General features: G+C 51.8%; 1 protein-coding gene and 2 pseudogenes across 1 annotated transcript; 1 reads left to right on the plus strand and 2 right to left on the minus strand.

Moving 5' to 3' along the window:
- Positions 1 to 3132: 3132 nt before the first annotated feature.
- Positions 3133 to 3575, minus strand: LOC119054436 (NADH dehydrogenase [ubiquinone] 1 beta subcomplex subunit 4-like; annotated as a pseudogene).
- A 1446-nt stretch (positions 3576 to 5021) lies between these two features.
- Positions 5022 to 7540, plus strand: LOC119054399 (60S ribosomal protein L23a-like; annotated as a pseudogene).
- Positions 7541 to 14080: 6540 nt separating this feature from the next.
- Positions 14081 to 18099, minus strand: LYPD3 (LY6/PLAUR domain containing 3). Its single transcript, XM_037152341.2, has 5 exons — positions 17922 to 18099; positions 17278 to 17409; positions 16194 to 16364; positions 15713 to 15874; positions 14081 to 14747 (listed from the first exon to the last, which is right to left on the minus strand). Exons 1-5 carry the CDS (start codon positions 18001 to 18003, stop codon positions 14260 to 14262), a joined length of 1035 nt encoding a protein of 344 aa, XP_037008236.2. The 5' UTR covers positions 18004 to 18099; the 3' UTR covers positions 14081 to 14259.
- Between the last annotated feature and the right edge of the window lie 476 nt (positions 18100 to 18575).

An 18575-nucleotide genomic window follows, 5' to 3' on the forward strand; every position in this document is an offset into this window, starting at 1 on the left:
AGAACCGCAAGACGACGCTGCCTCCTCCTGTGAGCCAGGGAGGACCTCCAGCCACTCTCCACGGGGCTCCTCTTGAGTCTGATTAAGTAGCTTCCTGCTTTACCCCTCACCCCCTTTCACTTATGCTAAATCTGCACCTAACACTGCCTATGAGTTAGCCAATCACACGGCCCAAGCTTTAAAATTAAATTCTTCCAGTTGGCTTTATCTTTCCACCTGGAGCTTGGGCTGTGTTCAGCCGCTGGCACCGGAACAGTGGGGAAAGGTCTCTGCAACCCTGGAAGAAAAGACCGCACATTCCAGCTCATGGGGCATCATAGCCACTCAAAACCTTGCTAAGTGATTGCCCAGGACTTTCTCCACTAGCAGTCCACGCTCCCCGAGAGGGCCCGTGTTTGCTCACTTCATAAACCACCTATAGGTCAGCTACCCCTTCTGCATTGTCAGTAACACTCCAGGGGGCACGCCTGTGGGAAGGCTTGCTGACAGCCAGTGCCAACAAAATTTTCTAATCCCAAATCCCCCCTGCTTACAAACACTACTCCTGGAATTCTCCTCACCGCGGTACCCTATTATCTCTGGGAGGATTTCTTACCTGGGGGACAAAACAAATTTCATTTACACCCGCTTTCCAAAGCCCACCTTTAGACAAGAACTCGCCCAAAACAACATACTGCCAAGGCAGGCCATCCTATTCCGTCAATAACTTCCTCCCACGAGAAAGAGAGGAATGTATCCCTCTGTACCGCAGCTCTCAGGTCGCCGTACATTTTGAACTGAAGAGGGGCTCTAGCTTCACTGAATTCATAAATAGCACAAGTTTCTGCAATCCCATAATAGAGCCCCTGGTCGCGGCCTCGCTGGCGGCGCAAGGGCTACAATGGCAGGGCACTGAATACCCAAGGACCAAGCATCTAGTCAAAGGCAGATCTGTCTCTGTAGAAACCCAGACAGTTAAATTGGCAGAAATAGCTCTAATGGCAGAAATACCCACTTTGACGGGAGTCTGTTGGGTCTGTGGGTCTGCACCCTCCCTCCACAGCGGAGGGGCGTCTGCTCCCTGGGGAATGTTCTTCCATAGTGTGGGGAAATGCCTCCCTCCCATTCCCGTTATGAGGACAAGGACATCTTTTCAAAAGGGCCTGCCCCCTTATTCCGCTAATGTCACTTACTAGGATGCTCTCTGCCACGGGAGCAGGGGTGGGGGGAGCTCCATTCGGAATCCACCGCCGCCTATGACAGGAAACAGCTGGGTCATTAAACTAAAACAGGGGAAACGATTCCAGCACTCCCAGAGCAACTGGACTCCTGGGCTGGAGCTGCCCTCCAAAATAGAAGGGCATCACAGCAGTTCCTCACAGCCTCGGCGGGAGGAACATGGTTATAACTCAAAGGAGAGTGTTGCTTCTGTGTTAACAGGTCAGGGCAGGCCCAACCCAACAGCCAAAGCGTCCCTGAGTCTGCCTCTAGGGTCAAAAGTTCAGCCTCTTTTGGGGACGCAAATTCATGGCTTCCCCCCTTTACAGCACCATGATTCATTACACTAGTAATAGGACTATTTGGACCCATAATAATCTATTTAATTAACAGAATTTATCTGTTGTAGAGTAGAGGCTATAAAGCTACAAATGATTGTCATAAGCAACTGTTGACCTCCAGGATGAGAGGCTCTGCCTCTATCGCGGCCGATGGAAGGACACCTCCCTCTGCTTCCTCTGACTGACAGGTAGCAAGCAGGTGGACCCCAGAGAAGGCTCAATGTCCCTTTCACAGCAGGAAGCAGCCAGAGTGGTCGTGGCCCCCAAGCCCCCAAAGATTTGGGTTCTGAATGCTCAAGGCGGGGATGTTACGATAGACATCAAGGCAGGGAGGAGGAGGTCCCACCCACTGACTCAGCAGGCCTTGAAATTCTGTGTATATTTTTCCCTTCTTTAAATGTTTTATTTATTTATTTTTAGAGAGAGGAGAAGGGAAGGAGAAAGTGGGACAGAAACATCAATGTGTGGTTGCCTCTCAGGGGTCCCCTACTGGGGACCTGGCCTGCAACCCAGGCATGTGCCCTGACTGGGAATCGAACTGGCGACCCTTTGGTTCACAGGCCCATGCTCAATCCACTGAGCTACACCAGCCAGGGGTCTATGTATGTTTTTCATTTTTGGGGAAAGAAAGCCTTTGAAACTGCTTTCATCCCAAGGCCTGAAAGGGCCCCTAGTGCCTAAAGGAAGAAGCCTGTGAACATCTTGGGTAGTCACGCCCCTGTCCTGGAAAGTAGCACCACCTTTACCTGTCAATCACTGTAACCTCTTCACCTTCCCCCACCCTGCCAACTTTATACATCCTCCAAACAAAGGATCTCTTACTGGCTTTTCTCCCCCACCTGGGCAAGGCCTGTTCTCTCCCATGAGAGCACATCACCAGTAAACCCTGTTTGTGCAATAATAGACTCACTGGTCTGTAATTCCTCACTGCATTGGCAAGAAGAACCAAATTTTGCCTTGACTGGTGTGGCTCAGTGGGTTGAGTGCTGAGCTATGAACCATAGGGTCGCTGCTTTGATTTCCAGTCAGGGCGCAAGCCTGTAACAGGGTACAGCCAGGGTCCCCCCAAAGGGGTTTGCAACGGGGTCTAGAACTTGGGATATCCAAAAATATAGGATATCTTCACCCCTACAAGTCTGAACTGGGGGATGGGACACTTGGAGCAGGGCCATTGAGAGTTATTTTGCACATCAACAGTTGGCCAGCTTCATATCTGATATGCAAATAGTCACTTTACATGTCTATAACTGCTGGCTAGCCTCATACATAGGTTAAGTAGCTGTGTCCCCGCTTTGAGCCAGGGAGATGGGAGTGACTTTGACCCATGAGTAACTGGGCGGCGGCTCCCCCTGATGACAGTGCCTGTGTGAGAGCTTGGAGATGGTTCATTTCACGCCCACCGGGACTGACTGGCGGCCCAGAAAGGTGGGAAAAACTCGGGAGTGCTGGGGTGGGGGGGGAGCAGTTGTGGGCGGAGTCAGAGAAGCAGCTGTAGAGGGAGATTGACAGCAGGATTTAAATCCAGGTGGGGGCTAACCACGCAGCTTTGGGGGGTTAATCACATGCTTTGGGGGCTCCCATTATTTAATTTTTTAATGACTAATAGATTTATTTAAACAGTAATACATATAGTCATCATTGCCAGATTTAATATGAGATGTTAAATGTTCGATCCCATTTTCCTTCCTTGATAACTTTTTCTTTCCTGTCCCTGTCAGTTTTAAAAACGTAATACCAGAAGAACAGGGGCCCAAATCCAATCAAAGCTCCTAAGAGTGAGGTCTTAGGAGTGGGTCTGAAATCGGGATAGATATTTGCTGATCTTGCATAGGTCCAACGAGCCAAAGCAGGATCTTCAATGAGCCCGTAGCGCCTGGGGTCGTTGTACTGAAGCAGGTACTCCCTTTTAAGCCGGGCTCCAATGGCCAACCGCTCGGCTTGCGCTTTTCAGGTTTCCAGAGATATATCGTATTCAGCTGGGTCAAGGGCAGGGGGCAAAGTGGCCAGATGCGACGGCTTGTACTCAGGGAACAACATCTTAGATGGGGGCTCCCTTTACCATGTGACTTAGGAAGCAAGAAAGCCGGATGTAGCAGCCAGGCAGAGCTCTCGGCAATGTGGAAAGGAAGCAGGAGAGACAATGAAGGACTAGGGACCGGGACAATGGGAGATCTTGCAAGGAAGGAGAGGGATGACGGGACTCTCGTGGGTGGGCCATGAGAAGGTGCCACGTGGGTTTGAAATAAGGACTGAAGATCAAGGTGACACAGCTGATGGTTTTGGGAACCATGAGGAGCCTGCCAGCCAGGCACAGATGACTGGGAAGGACCAGGGACCACCCGAGCCAAGGGCTTCTGTTTTTCCCCCTGAGATACGGAACCCCAGAGAGGCCTGGCTGGGCAAGGCAGGGAAGGAAGGACACTGTGTTTTTTTGTGGGCGTTTTAAGGAACTTTGGGATTTTAACAAAGCCAATAAGTCATTACTCTAAGTCTGTATAACTTCTGAATAAATAGTTCCTTTCCTTTTCACCAAACTCTGGCATCAAGAGCCAAAATTCTAATTCCTCGGTGACAGGCAAAGAATCCACAGGGACAGAGGGACCCGCCCGTGGGTTCATTCTGTGACATGCCTGGGTCCCCGGTGGGGGCAAACATGAGGCAACCACATATTGATGTTTTTCTCCCCTCTTCCTTCTCCTCTCTCTAAAAATAAACAAAACCTTTTTTAAAAAATAAGAAGAAGAACCGAGTTTCTGGGAGTTTCTCCCATAACATACCGCCAACCAGATTCCCCAAAGTTAACACGTTGCCACATCTGTTCTTTTCTCTGTCGCTATCTTATTTTTTCCTGAGCAGTTTGGGAGTAAGTAGCCGGCGTGTTCCCCCTTCTCTACACATCCGTGTGCATTTCCTAAAACAAGGACGTTCTCTTACATAATCATCATAGCACATTCATCTAAGTCAGGAAATCGGCATCGAACATAAATGATCTCATCTGGGCCCTTTCTGGAGATTTTGTCCATTGCTTAAGCCACATCCCTGGTAGCCAGGGAAGCCCTGGATCACACGCTGCATTCGGCTGTCGTTCTCTCGGTTCCTCCTCCTTCTAGAGCGGGGCCTCTCGTTCTCTCTGTCCATTCTCATGGACATTTTGACGAGCAGAGATCAGTTATTCCATGGGATGTCCCTCAGTTTGGGCTGAACGGCTCTTTCCACGTGAAGAGGGCGGGGTTGTTTGCGGTTGCCCGACACCACAGGAGACCTGCCGGGCCCTGTGGTCATCAGCGTGTCATCTCCGAAGCCCATGGTGTCTCGGCCCCCTGACCAGTGTCACCTCTACCCCTTGATTCCAGGGGTGGCCGCCAGGTTTTTCCTCTTTATGTCACTGTTCCCTATGTGTAAATGGTAAGTATCTTGTGGGTGAGATCATTCGTAGGCATGTAGATACCCTGTTACTGTGAACACTTGAACCCAGTAGCATCTATGGGTCGGCGTGATTTTTCCCACACCGCCAAGTCGTTCACGCCATTCTGGCACTACCGGACGCCATCTACCAAAGATACGTCAAATCCCACACGTGAGGGGCTCAGTCTCACAAGACTGCCCCCACCCTGCCCCTTCAGATGTCAGGTCACCGCTGAGCCAGCCGAGCCTGTCACCTGGCTTCTGACCCCCAGGTTCTCACAGCCCCCTCCGTGGAGTCGGTCAATTTGCTAGAACGGCTCACAGAAACTTTCAATTTTTTAAGTTATATTTTACTTTATTGCTTATGCTGTTACAGTCGTCCTGATTTGTCCCCCTTTACCAACCTCCACCCAGAAACCCCCAGTCTCTCAGGCAATCCCCCCACCTTTAGTCACGTCCACGGGTCATGGTGTAAATTCTTCAGCTGCTCTCTTTCCTATACTGCACTTTATTGCATTCCCATGGCTATGCTGTAACTACCTATTTGCACTTCTCAATCCCCTCACCTCAGCCACTCGCCCACACCCCTTCCCATTTTTTAAACCTTTGGTGTTTTAACGATGATGTGTCTTGGGTGGTCCTCTGTGCACGCATCTTGTGTGGGACTCCCTCTGCTTCCTGGACTTGCATCGGAGAAACACTTTACTTACTAGATGACTGGTTTATTTCATGACTCAGGAGCAGCCAGTTGGAAGACGTGCAAAGGGCAAGTTCTGGCGAAAGCGTGCGAGCTTCCAGGCCCTGTCCAGGGGCGCCAGCTTCCCGGCACCTACGCAGGTTCACCAACCTGGAATTCTCTCTGCTCCCTCTTTCTGGGTTTTGTTTTTGTGGCGCCTTCATTACATAGATGTCAAGGCTAAAGTCATTGGCCATCGGTGGCAGATTCTGCCTCTCCACCCTCTGCACCCCCGGCCCCCAGGCCAGGGAAGTAGGACTGAAAGTTCTGACACTCAAATGGTACCAGCGAAGAACTGCAACCCACCCCACCATTCTTTTTTAAGGGGAAGGAGAGAGGGAGAGAAACATCAATGTATGGTTGCCTCTCGTGGGTCCCCTGCTGGGAACTGGCCTGCAACCCAGGCATGTGCCCTGACTGGGAATCAAACCGCAATCCTTTGGTTCACAGGCCCGCGCTCAATCCACTGAGCTACACCAGCCAGGGCACCCCCACCATTCTTTTACATTGTTTCTGTAGGTGCTGGCTCAGACTAACACGCAGCTTATAGATGAACAGCACATTTGTATAGGAATCCTAGGAACTAACTTCAGAAGATACAGATCCAACCTTCCGGCATCCCGGCTCCAGGAGAAATTGCTGACCTTCCATCACCCGGCCAGGACAAGTCAAACCAGACCATCGCTTGACCAATTTCAAGGTTCTTATTGGAATGCGCTATGCTGGTCTGCACATATATTGTAGAGCTTTGCAGATAATGTCTTTAAAATAAGAAGATAGATAAATCGAAAATTATTTCTGTCTAAGAAAGATGCAAATGACTTCTGATGGAAATGATCTCTATCCAGCAGACAACACAGCCCCAGAGATTAAGGTTCTATTGCCCTGCGAGACACAAACTGGTTTTGAATCTCATTTTGCAATCTTATTTCCCCAGTCTCTCTTTCACTGACGAAATATACTTGCATCAGCTCGAATCAGGTTCACCATTGGGCTGCAGATCCCCATGTTCTGAGTACTTACTATATGCCAGGTTTTGCCCTTGAGTAGTATTATGAACTTTAAATCTCAGGAGAAGAGTCCTAAAGGTAGGAACTATTATCACACCCAGTTCTTGGATGTAGACACTGAGGCTTTGAGAACTTACTAGCCGTGGTCCCGCCAGCAGTGAACTTGTAGTCATAGCATAGACCATGGTGGTGCACCAACCGTATAGCTAGGTGTGTAGCTAAGTTTGTGTGAGTGCCCTCTGTGGTGTTTGCACGACAAAATGACGTTTTGCCACACCTAATGACGCGTTTCTCAAAACGTGTCCCTACCTTTAAGCAGCGGACGACTGTATTTAGTAGAGTCTTTGCAGATTTAATCGATTTAAAATGAGGTCATTAGCTTTTCATAAAAACGGTGGCTAAAGCAAAGCAGGAAGCCCCGGTGCCTCCCAAAGCCAAAGCCAAGAGCAAGGACTTGAAGGTAAAGAAAGCAAAGCTAAAAGGCGTCCACAGCCACAAAAACAACAACAAAAAAGTTCCACACGTCACCCCCCTTCCGGGGGCCTGAGACACTGCGGCCCCAAAGGCAGCCTAAATATCCTTGGACGAGACCCCCCCCAGGAGGAACAACCTTGACCACGATGCCACCATCACGTTCCCCAGACTCCCACGTCAGCCATGACAAAGACAGAAGACAACAATACAGCAAGGCCAACAAGCACCAGATCAGACAGGCTGCGAAGAAGTTCTGTGACATTGACGTGGCCAAGGTCAACGCCCTGATCAGGCCTGATGGGGAGAAGAAGGTGCCTGTTCGACTGGCTCCCAACGAGGATGCTGTGGGTGCTGCCAGCAGAACCGGGATCATCTAAACCGAGTCCAGCTGGCTAATCCTAAATATAAAAACTTTAGTCCTGGCTGGTGTGGCTCAGTGGATTGAGCACTGGTCTACGAACCAAAGGGTCGCTGGTTTGATTCCCAGTGAGGGCCCATGCCTGGGTTGCGGGCCAGGTCCCCAGTAGGGGGTGCACAAGAGGCAACCACACATTGATGTTTCTCTCCCTCTCTTTCTCCCTCCTTTCCCCTCTGTCTAAAAATAAATAAAAATCATAAACAAATATTAAAAACTTTATACGATAAAAAAGTTTAAAAAAATGAGGTCATTAGGGTGGGCTTTTATTTAAAATGACTGGTGTCCACCTGAAGGAGAGCGAGCGGAATGATGCGTCTCCAAGCCAAGAACCCTCTGGGGGCACCAGAAGCTGCAAGAGGCCAGGAAGGATCCTGCCCTGGAAGCTTCAAAGGGAGCTCGGCCCCGCCCACACCTTGATCTCGCACTTCCGGCCTGCAGACCAGTGAGGCAATAACACACTTCTGTTGTTTAAAGCCACCCGGTTTGGGACTTTGTTATGGCAACCCTGAAGTGGACAGCGCTGCGTGGCTGCACAGTCGCGGAGGCAAGGGGGGTGCCACGGTCCAGATGCGAACCACACCCGGCGCACGTCTTTCTTCTGTCCTTGCCCGTACTTGCGAGTGCCCTACCCCAGCTCTACGGCGCCCCATCGGGACAGACTGTGTCTGGGACTCCCCCGCCACAGGACACCTCCAGAGATGTACCACCTTTGTGACAGGCAGCAGGGATCACCTGGCGTCTTGTCTAGCACTCCCTCCTGGCTCACCGCCCCCTGGCCTTGCCCGAAACTATCCTAGTGACGCTCCACCGAGAGTAAACGAACAGCGTCGCGAAGGAGTCCTGCCTGGCCAGACACGGTTGATTTTCTGCCTCTGGATGTTGACCGCTTTGAGGCCCAGTTACAAATTTATTTCAGCGTTTCTCATCACCTGTACATGTGTTCTCTGAAGTCTCTCCTGTGAACTGGTGGTAACGTTTTTTTGGGAAGGGAAACCACACCATTTTGCCTGCGGGGAGAGGCACAGAGCACCACCCCGAGGGCGGGCAGAGATACTCAGGGCTCTGTCTAGAAGCACATGCCCCTCTGGGGCCTCCCCACCCAGAGAAATGCCAGAGGCCCAAGAGGAGATGGGTGACCCAAGAGGTGCTGGGCGGCTGGCCAGGCCTCCGTGGGGCCATCTGGGCTCCAGGGGAGGAAAGAAGCACAGTCCACCTCGAGACGGAGGCGGCACATCCCATTTCAAATGAAGCCCCAGCCGGGTTAGGGAAGAAGCCCTCACGAGGCTGCTTAGCCGGGCTCTGGGCCAACATGGGCGTTGGCTTGACTTTCCAGCTGTGCTGGGGACCAGCAGCACAGCCCCACCCCTGGGTCCGCCGTTACCACCGACACCCTTCTTTCAGCTCCCAAATCAGTGTGGTGGTGACGAGCACCAGCGGCTCCCCGCACAGGGTGTGACTGGCAGCACACACAGCTCTGGAGGCTGGCAGGTGCCGAGCGTCATGGGACTTGGGACCAGAGAGATCAGGGACCCCTGCCCTGTAAGAGCTTCGGTCAGATGGGCCAAGTGCCCCTGCAGCAATAACGTTCCCGGGACACCTTTTCTCCAGGGGACAGGGGCATGGGCCAGACAGGGCCCGGCTGGTAGCCCTACAAGTCACCTGCCACTCAGGCCATGGCTTGTAACACTTTACCCATTTCCTCATCAATGGGTGAGGGCAATGAAACCTTTCACCCAGGGCCGTTTTTCATCTGTGCCAGAACTGTGGTTTCACCTTTTTGGAAAGTAGCATCCTTCACCCTGGCTGGTGTAGCTCAGGACTGAGCACCGGCCTGTGAACCAAAATATCACTGTTTGATTTCCAGTCAGGGCATGTGCCTGGGTTGCAGGACAGTTCCCAGCAGGGGATGAGTGAGAGACAACCGCGAATTGATGTTTCTCTCCCTCTCTCCTTCCCTTCCCCTCTAAAGATAAATAAGTAAAGTATTTTTTTTTAAGAAAAGAAAATAGCATCCTTCAGCACTGCTGCAGCTCTGAGACGGCAGCATGAGTACCCGCCGCAGGCCACAGTGGGACACGGGGTCAGCACACACTGTGGGGAGGTGAAGGGAGTCTTCCCCTCAGGAACCCACAGCAGAGCCACACGAGAGGGGGAATCCTCGAGTCTTCCCCCAGAGAACGAGAAAAGCCCCCGTAAAGTAGGAGTAATAAGAGAAGTTCTAGCCTGCACCACGGAGGTACCAAAAAGAGACTCACAGTTAGTTACCAAGCTGCCGGCCTGAAACTGTGTGATATGCCAGTGTAGGGGAGGGAAATTATTTTCCTTCCACCCTTCTGAGTTCTTCTGGCTGGTCTAACAGTCGAATTAGCATGAGAGGAATTAACAGGAGAAATGATTCAAGTTGATTGCACAGATACCAACAGGGATTCCCTAAGAATAGGGGACCTGAGTACAAACTGGGCTTTTGGGGCGTATATGGCATCTTCCGCTAAGAAAGAAGAGGGGTAGAGGTTTGGACTCTAAGGGGAGGTAGGCAGGGAGCAAACATTTGGTTAAAAAAAAAATCAGCCGTGGCTGGTGGGGCTCAGTGGATTGAGTGCCAGCCTGCAAACGAAAGGGTCACCGGTTCTATTCCCAGTCAGGGCACATGCCTGGATTGCGGGCCAGGTCCCCAGTAAAGGGTACTCAAGAGGCAACCACACATTGATGTTTCTCTCCCTGTCTTTCTCCCTCCCTTCCCCTCTCTCTAAAAAAATAAATAAATAAAATCTTTTTTTTAATTTTTTAAATATTTTATTTATTTATTTTTAGAGAGAGGGGAAGGGAAGGAGAAAGAGTGGGAGAGAAACATCAATGTGTGGTTGCCTCTCATGTGTCCCCTGCTGGGAACTGGCCTGCAACCCAGGCATGTGCCTGACTTGGGAACCGAACCGCGATACTCTGGTTCGCAGGCCCGCGCTCAATCCACTGAGCTACACCAGCCAGGGCATAAATAAAATCTTAAAAAATAAAAAAAAAAATCCTTGCCAGCCACCAGAAACAATGGAACCCAGAGAAAAGTCTAACAGATTTTGCTGGGTTCCTCCCAGCCGGCCACACTGGTTCGTGTTACCCTGAGATGATAGCCCTCTCCATTTAAGTAGTTTTTTCTATCTGGGTTCTTTGAGGCAGACAAGGGGGAGGTAAAAGGCTCTTCCCAAGTCTTTTGTCTCTTAAGAATAACCAGCTTTGAATAGGCAATAACCCAAAAAGGCCAACGTGGAACAGACAAGGAGGGCTTTGTAAAAATGTGTTTTCATTTCTCAGTGACAGTTGGCATTCAATATTCTATTAATTGCAGCTGAAGGAAGATTTTATTCAAGAATCACAGTAGAGGGAGAGGCCAGAACTCAGTGTGAACTCAACTCAGCTGAAACAAAGGGACAGTCGGGTTTTCAAGAGCTAGGGGTAATGGAGAGCTCGGTTCCGTAGGTCATCTGTGTTTGCTAATTGGCTTCCCCCAAAGGAAAAGGAAACTTTCTGGTATCTTCATGATAGCAGGTAGTTTTGTTTTGTTTTCAAGATTTTATTTATTTACTTTTAGGGAGAAAGGAAGGGAAGGAGAAAGAGAGGGAGAGAAACATCAATGTGTGGTTGCCTCTTGTGCGCCCCCTACTGGGGACCTGGCCTGCAACCCAGGCACGTGCCCTGACTGGGAATCGAACCAGCGACCCTTTGTTTTGCAGTCCAGGAGGTAGTTTTTTTACAAGGGGGGGGGGGGGGAGACACCCATTGAAGATAAGGTCTCGCTCTGCTGGGGAAACTGGAAGATAGACACGCTCCCTCTTTTGGTGTTTACATTTCAAAGAGATGGTTCCCAGGACCTTGAGAAAGGCATTTCCTGGCCTGTAAAACTGCCAAGAGGCTCTTTAAAGAAACTTACACACATCTCGAAGGAGCGGCCAAAGAATTGAGGGTGACAAGGTTTCTAAAGCAAGAAACTGGTGGGACTGGAAGGGACATCTGGGGCCTCCGTGGTGAGGTCTTCTGAAATCTGGAAGGGCCGGGTGACGGAGGGGTGAGAAGGAGGTCAGGGAGAGGCAGGAAGAAGCCTGTCTCAAGTGCAGACAGGCCAAGGGAACAGTTACAGTCTTTCGGGTCATGCTCCATAAGGCCAGTCTGCCTGGGTTCAAATTTGGTCTCCAGTGCTTTCTGGGGCGAGTTTCTCAACCTCTCTGGGCCTGGTTTCCTCACCTTGTAAAAGGCAAATGATTAACCCTTACCTCATAGGCTGGTTGTGTAGCTTAAATGTGTTAATACAGACACAGCACTTAAAACACTACCTGGCACATAATGTTGGTAAGTGGACTGCTTGCTCTGGGTTAAGTCACGTTATACCTCTGCACCTCCAATCATCCCATCTGAAGATTTATATGGAAAATTAAATGAAAAAATATTTTAACTAATAAAAAACAGAAAAGTAAATGAGCTGATGAATGCAAACCCCCTTAGCAGAGGCCTAGCGTGTGGTAAGACTTTTTAAAAATGACTAACAATCACCCTGACCAGTGTTGGCTCAGCTGGTTGGGCATCATCCCGCAAACCAAAAGGTCACTGGTTCAATTCCCAGTCAGGACACAGGCCCAGGTTGTGTGTCTGGTCCCCGGTTAGGGGGGCATCAGAGAGGCAACTGAATGATGTTTCTCTCAAACATCCATGTTCCTCTCCGTCTCTTTTTCCCTCCCTTCCCCTCCCCCCCAAAAAAAATCCTTTAAAATATTTAAATAAATAACAATGCCCAACATTCCTGTAACTATAACTACTATTTTACCACTGTAATTTGCTTATGCTCTTATTAATTTTCTGTTTTGTCAATCTAATCATTATTTACTATGGCTTTGTTATTACCTCATACTACTCCCTATTCATAGTGATATCAGTTCGATCCCCAGTCAGGGCACATACAAGAAGCAATCGATGGATGCATAAGTAAGTGGAACAACAAACCGACGTTTCTCTCTCTCCCCAAAAATCAATCAATAAAATTAAATTAAAAACCAGTGCCCTGATAGGCATGGCTCAGTGGGTTGGGCATCATTCCACAAAGCAAAAAGTCACTGGTTTGATTCCCCATCAGGGCACTGGCCCGGGTTGCAGGCCAGCTCCCTGGTTGGAGGCATGAGAGGGACACCTGATCAATGTCTCTGTTCCTCTTTCTCCTTTCCCCTCTCTCTAAAAATAAATAAATAATTTTTTTAAAAAAGTGACCTGACCAGTGTGCCTGGGTTGCTTGGGTGTCATCCAAGTGAAGGGTCACCGGTTGGACTCCAGGGCACAGGGCCGGGTTGCAGGTTCGGTCCCTAGTGGGGACACATACAAGTAACAACCGGTAGATGTTTCTCTCCCTCTCTTTCTCCCTCCTTTCCCCTCTCTCCAAAAACAAATAAAGTTTAGAAATATTGGCATGGCAATATTACTGTTATCACCTCACTACTGCCTTACATCAAACAGTCCCAAAGCCTGCCAGCCCCTCTCACATTCCCACCATAGGCTTCTCCTCCTTGGGGCCTGTATGCCTTCGTGGGTTTAGAGGGGAGGGAATGGCTCAAGCCCCGCGTCTCCAGCAGCAAAGACTGAGAGCAGCATCCTCAAGCCCTTTGGGACACAGTGGCTGAACCCACCGAATAATTAAGACACCAGATTGATGGCAAGGAGGGTGGGTCCGGGAGGCGGTGTACAAACCCATTCAACAAAGTTGCCCTCTGTTCCCTGGCATTGCTGAAGACCCCATTCACCCCACGACACTGCTTCATGGATTCACACAGTGTCCCCCTCCCCAGTGGGATCACCCACAAGCTAGCTAAACCCCAGGAGATGACAGTGATTCAAACCCAGACTTCCCCCAGGGCTGTCTCAGCTCTTCTAAAAGGTCTTGGCATTTGCCCTGGACAGTGTGGCTCAGTGGATTGAGTGCAGGCCTATGAACCAAAGAGTCCCTGTTTCAATTCCCAGTCAGGGCACGTGCCTGGGTTGTGGTCCCGGTCCCCAGTCACAGGTGCCTGAGAGGCAACAATACACTGATGTTTCGTCGCTCCCTTTCTTTCTCCCTCCCTTCCCCTCTCTCTAAAAATAAGTAAATAAAATCTTTTAAAAAGTGAGGTAGACATAATGCCTTCAAAACACTGTACAAAGTAATTCAAATTTTATTGAGGCCGTTTCCAGAAACTGACCACACAGAGGTGTAAGGCACAGTCCTTGACCTTGAGGAGCTCACAGTCTAGTAAGGAAGACAGACACTGAAAGGATTCCTGTAAAAATGGAGGGGCGGGGGGCAGGGCCAGCTGCCAACAGAAGAGGGAACTGCTATCCCACTTGGTCCCCCAGAGTCTAGGTCGGCTAGGACAAAGGGAATAGGAAGCTTATCATTCTATCTTCCACCCTTCCTGTGACTTATTCTGACTAGGCACCATGATGAGGGGGATGCGTTCACTGCCACAAAAAGCTAGAACACCCGGCAGGATATATACAATGGTAACTTTATTTCCCGAAGCCGCAAACCAGTGCAGCTGAAGCCAGCAGTACTGCGGTAAACTGGAAAAACTGGGGCTGGGCCAGCCCAGTCCAGTGGTGGGAAAGGGAAGAGAGGGTACCCAGGGCCAGGGAAGGAGGGCAAGGGGGCGTTTTTCCAGGTGGAGAAGCTCATAGTAGGGTGCCAGCAGCCACGGCCAACAGAAGACCCACCAACCCTGCCAGGGGAGCTTCAGAGCCTTTGTTATGGGCCCAATTTTTTGTAGGGTACTGCTCCTTATTACTACGGTCCTGGTGACTAATGGCACCTCCAGCCAGGCTAGATTCCTCTTTCAGGGAGGTCTCAGGTTCTGTTTTCTTCGGAGGAGTCTGGCTGGTGGAGGCTGAAGTGGGCTTGGAGGCAGAGACAGTCGTGGTTGGGGTCGGGGTGGAAGTCGTGACATTGGTGGTTGGAGCCCGCGTGGTGGGCGGAGCAGCCGGCAGCAGGACAAGCGGCGGGATGCGAGGGGAGAAGTAGGTCTTGTTGCGGAGGTCGGCGTTACAGCGCGGCCCATGGCAGCAGGAGCCACTGAGTGTGAACCCCGGGCCTGTCACCGCATCCCGAGTGCAGTACTCGTCCTGGACGCAGCCCCGGACAGGCAGGGATACAGTCACGTTCGCTGCAGGAGGGAGACACAGGTAGGTCGGTGACTGAAGTGCGGGGAGGGGAGGCCCAGCCAGAATGAAACTAAGCAGGGCTCATTTATCCGAAAGTCTCAACTCAGGCCCCACTTTGAGACACAGTGTCCCAGTCTTTGGCTTATGGATCACGTTTCCCGCAGTACATCGAGAGGAAAAGTACACAGGCTGAACTACAAGTCCAACAGTGCCTAACACCTCTCACAGGACCAAAGAGAAAAACAAACGCCCCCTATGGTCATTGTTCACATACATCTCCCAGTAACACCGCCAATATTTAGTCTCAGAGTCCGAACTTTATGTCCCCTAATGCCTATCAGGGGATGGAGTTGGAAGAACATCTCCCATGATTCCCTGAGGCAGAGGCCGGTAGGCACCTTTCCAAAGTACTTAAGTGGGCACCCTAACCTTCCTTTAGTTTTTTTAAAAAATTATTTATCTTTAGAGGGGAAGGGAAGGAAAGAGGGAGAGAAATATCAATGTATGGTTGCCTCTCGTGCGTCCCCCGCTGGGAACTGGCCTGCAACCCAGGCAATGTGCCCTGATTGGGAATCCCACCTCGATCCTTTGGTTCGCAGGCCCGAGCTCAATCCACTGAGCTACACCAGCCAGGGCACCCCTTGAGTTTTAAGAAGACAGAACTAGATTCCTGCAGATCCCGGGCAGAAACTAGAAGATTTAAATACATTTCCCATTGCATTTCTCTGCATTCTGCACTTAGCAAGCTTCTATGGAAATGTATTTTTCCCACAAACAAAAAGCATCCCTATCCCCGTGCTATACAGGGGATAGGACTGCATTTCTCATGACACTTTAGAAAACAAGACAAGCACTTAGGCCTACAGCTCCCAGGATGTGTTGGGGGTGGGGGTGGGGTACTTTCAGTAAAGGACTACCACCGCCCAGGAGGCCTCAGAAAGGCTACAACTCCCCAGGGCTCGCTCACCAGCAGTCAGGGTGACGTTGCCATCGAAACAGCCCTTGTAGGCGCGGTCGCTGGCGTTGTAGCAGCTCACGACGGGCGGTGCGGTACCTTGGCACGCCTTGCGGCTCAGCCCCAGGCAGCTGTAGCACTCGGCGCCGTTGGGCTCGTTCGCATTCTCATTACCTGCCAGGGTTGCAGGATGGAAGGAAGCGGTTGAGCTCTGCCCGGGGTCGCGACAGCCCACCCCTCCGCCTCTCAAGGGTGCTGGTTCAGCGTCTAGCTCCGCCCCACCCTGTGAGCCCGCCTACTGAGCCCGCCTCTGGAGTCCAATCTCACGAGCACCCCATGGCAATGAAGCCCCGCCTGTTGACTCTAGGCCCCGCCCCTGAGCGTGGCTCCGCCCCCAGCCCCTTACGTCCGCTAGCGGCCTCCAGTGATCACCCGGAGCAACCCCGGCCCGCTCTGGCTCCGCCCCTGGGCCCAGGGCTCGGCTCCCACTGACCTGCGGGGGTGAGCGCTCGCGAGCTGAGGTTGAGCTTGGCGTTGCAGCGGTCTTCGGCGCATTGCTGCAGCTGGATGAAGGCCAGAATCCCGGCAAGGTCCAGTCCGCGGTCATTCTTGCCCGGGAGTCCTGAACCGCAGCCGCGCACTGCCAACGAGAACTGTCCGTGGACTGCGGAGAGGAGGGAAGGAGGGGTCAGAGGAGGCGAAGCCCTCCAAAAGAGTGATTGGAAAGAATGACGAACGTAGGGGCGGGACTTCAAAAAGCTAAGTCTGAGTCTAGACCAGTGTGGCTCAATGGGTTGGGCATCCTTCCGCAAACGGAAAGGTGGAAAGGTCCGAGATGGATTCCTGGTCAGCGCACCTGCCTGGGTTGCGGGCCAGGTCACCTGTTGGGGCCGTGGGAGAGGCAACCAATCGATGTTTCTCTCTCACACGGATGTTTCTCTATCTCTCTTTTTCCCTCCCTTTCCCTCTCTATAAAAAATAAATAAAATCTTTAAAAAAGCAAAGCTCGTGGGTCTGCCAGGCTGACAGACGCTGAGTAGAGGGCTGGCTGTAATAAAAGGGCGGAACCGCGGAAAGCGACCTCAGAAGGAACTAAGACTGAAAAAGGCACAGGATGGGGGAGGGGTGGGGCCTCCTAGGAGCAGGGGCCTCAGATTGGGGTGGGATGTGTGTTAGAGCGTCGGAGCCTCATTCTCCATCACCATTGGAGAGAGGAGAACATTGTGTCTGGGACAGAAATGGCTAGAGGGGGTCTCAGTGGTGGAGCAGAAATGAACAGAGTGTGGTCCTCCATCGAAGGGGACGAGGTCCCAGATCCCGGATCTCCTGGTTCACCTACCCAGTTCCCAACTCTCAGCCCCTCACCCCTCTAAACCGTGCTTAGGGGCGTGGTGGTGTTGAACAGCCCTGGCTAGGCTGAAGGGCCAGGATGTAGGGAGGGATGGGGCTGCTGGGAAGGGTGTGGCCAAGTTCAGAGAGAGAGAGAGAGAGAGAGAGAGAGGCGGGACTATAAGGAGGTGGGGCCCGGCCAGAGGAACTTGAAGGAGTGGGTACATGGACTAGGGGGCCCCACTCACTGGTCTCTACCGCCCCCACGGCCTCTGTGCAGACTTCCACTCCTGGCGCGCACTTCACGGTCTTGGTCTTCTGCGGCGAGCACCCGTCATCTGCTTTCTGCACGCAGCTGTAGCACTCCAGGGCCTGTGCTCCTGGGGACGCGGGGCGGAGCAGAATGAGCGACCCCTAGTTAAACTTCCTCCACCCCCGGCCTGGCAAGGAGAAATAGTCCTTCCCACGCCCTGTATCCGCAGGAGGAGACAATCCGACGGCACGACCTTTTCTAGGGCTGGAGTAAGGAAAATCTTCCCACAGATCTGGAGTCGTGGGATACATTGCGTCCCTTTCCTTCAAGCCCCCTATGCCTACAGTTGAGACTGTCTTTCCCACAGCGCCTTACGCCCAACGTGAGGGATCCCTAACCTGGGTCCTGGGAGAACCTCGCCATGGACCAGGAGCTCCTTCCTACACTTCTCCACTCAGGATGGGATCCCTTTCCACAAGCCCCCTCTGACCAGGGCAGATGATTTTTTTTTTCCCACAGCCCTTCTGCTCAGGATGCGGACATCCTTCCCTCAGCCCTCTGTGTGTGTAGGGAGCGAGGGGACCCTCCTCCCCAGAGCCTCCACTCTACCCCCTCCGGCCCTCCCTGCAGCAGACCCACCTTCTCGAAGCAGTATCGGCAGCAGCAGCCAACCCGTAGTCCAGATCACTGCCCGGGCACCTGCGTTCCTGGCAGGGGCCATGCTTCGATCCTGCTCCCTTGGCGTCACCCCTCAGTGTGCGGCTTCCCAACCCAGCTCCTCTTACCTGAGCCCAGGATGAGTAACCTCCCCGCAGGCAACCCTGGCCTTGCCCAACTGGGCCAAATCAGCGTCCGCTGTGGGCGCCAACACCCGCCCCTGGGTGGGTCCCCCGCAGCTGCCAAGGAGTGAAATGGCAGGACTCCAGTTCCCTGGCAGTTCTCAGGAGAAAGTCTGTGTGTTTGGGGGGCAGTGCTGAGGTTCCCAGAGGGGCCTATTCAACGCTTGGCACTCACCAAATATTTCATGAGTACCTGCAGTGTGCGGTTTTGGTCTGGGTGGCCTGCGGATTAAAACAGAACCAGGGCCTGTCTTCACAGAGCTCACAGTCTGATGGGGGAGACAGATGTTCATCAACTAATCACACAAATTGTTATTTACAACGAGCATAATGAAGGAAAAAGTGGGGGGGAGCTACAAGGAGTGTGGAGCCTGGAAGGGCAGACCGGTCTGTGAAGCTTCCCTGGAGGTCATTCAAGTGATGGTCTCAAAGACAGGGAAGATTTAGCCTATGA

The sequence above is a fragment of the Artibeus jamaicensis genome, unplaced genomic scaffold, assembly GCF_021234435.1.
Source record: "Artibeus jamaicensis isolate MK-2021 breed Jamaican fruit bat unplaced genomic scaffold, CSHL_Jam_final scaffold_11, whole genome shotgun sequence".
Classification (NCBI taxonomy): domain Eukaryota; kingdom Metazoa; phylum Chordata; class Mammalia; order Chiroptera; family Phyllostomidae; genus Artibeus; species Artibeus jamaicensis.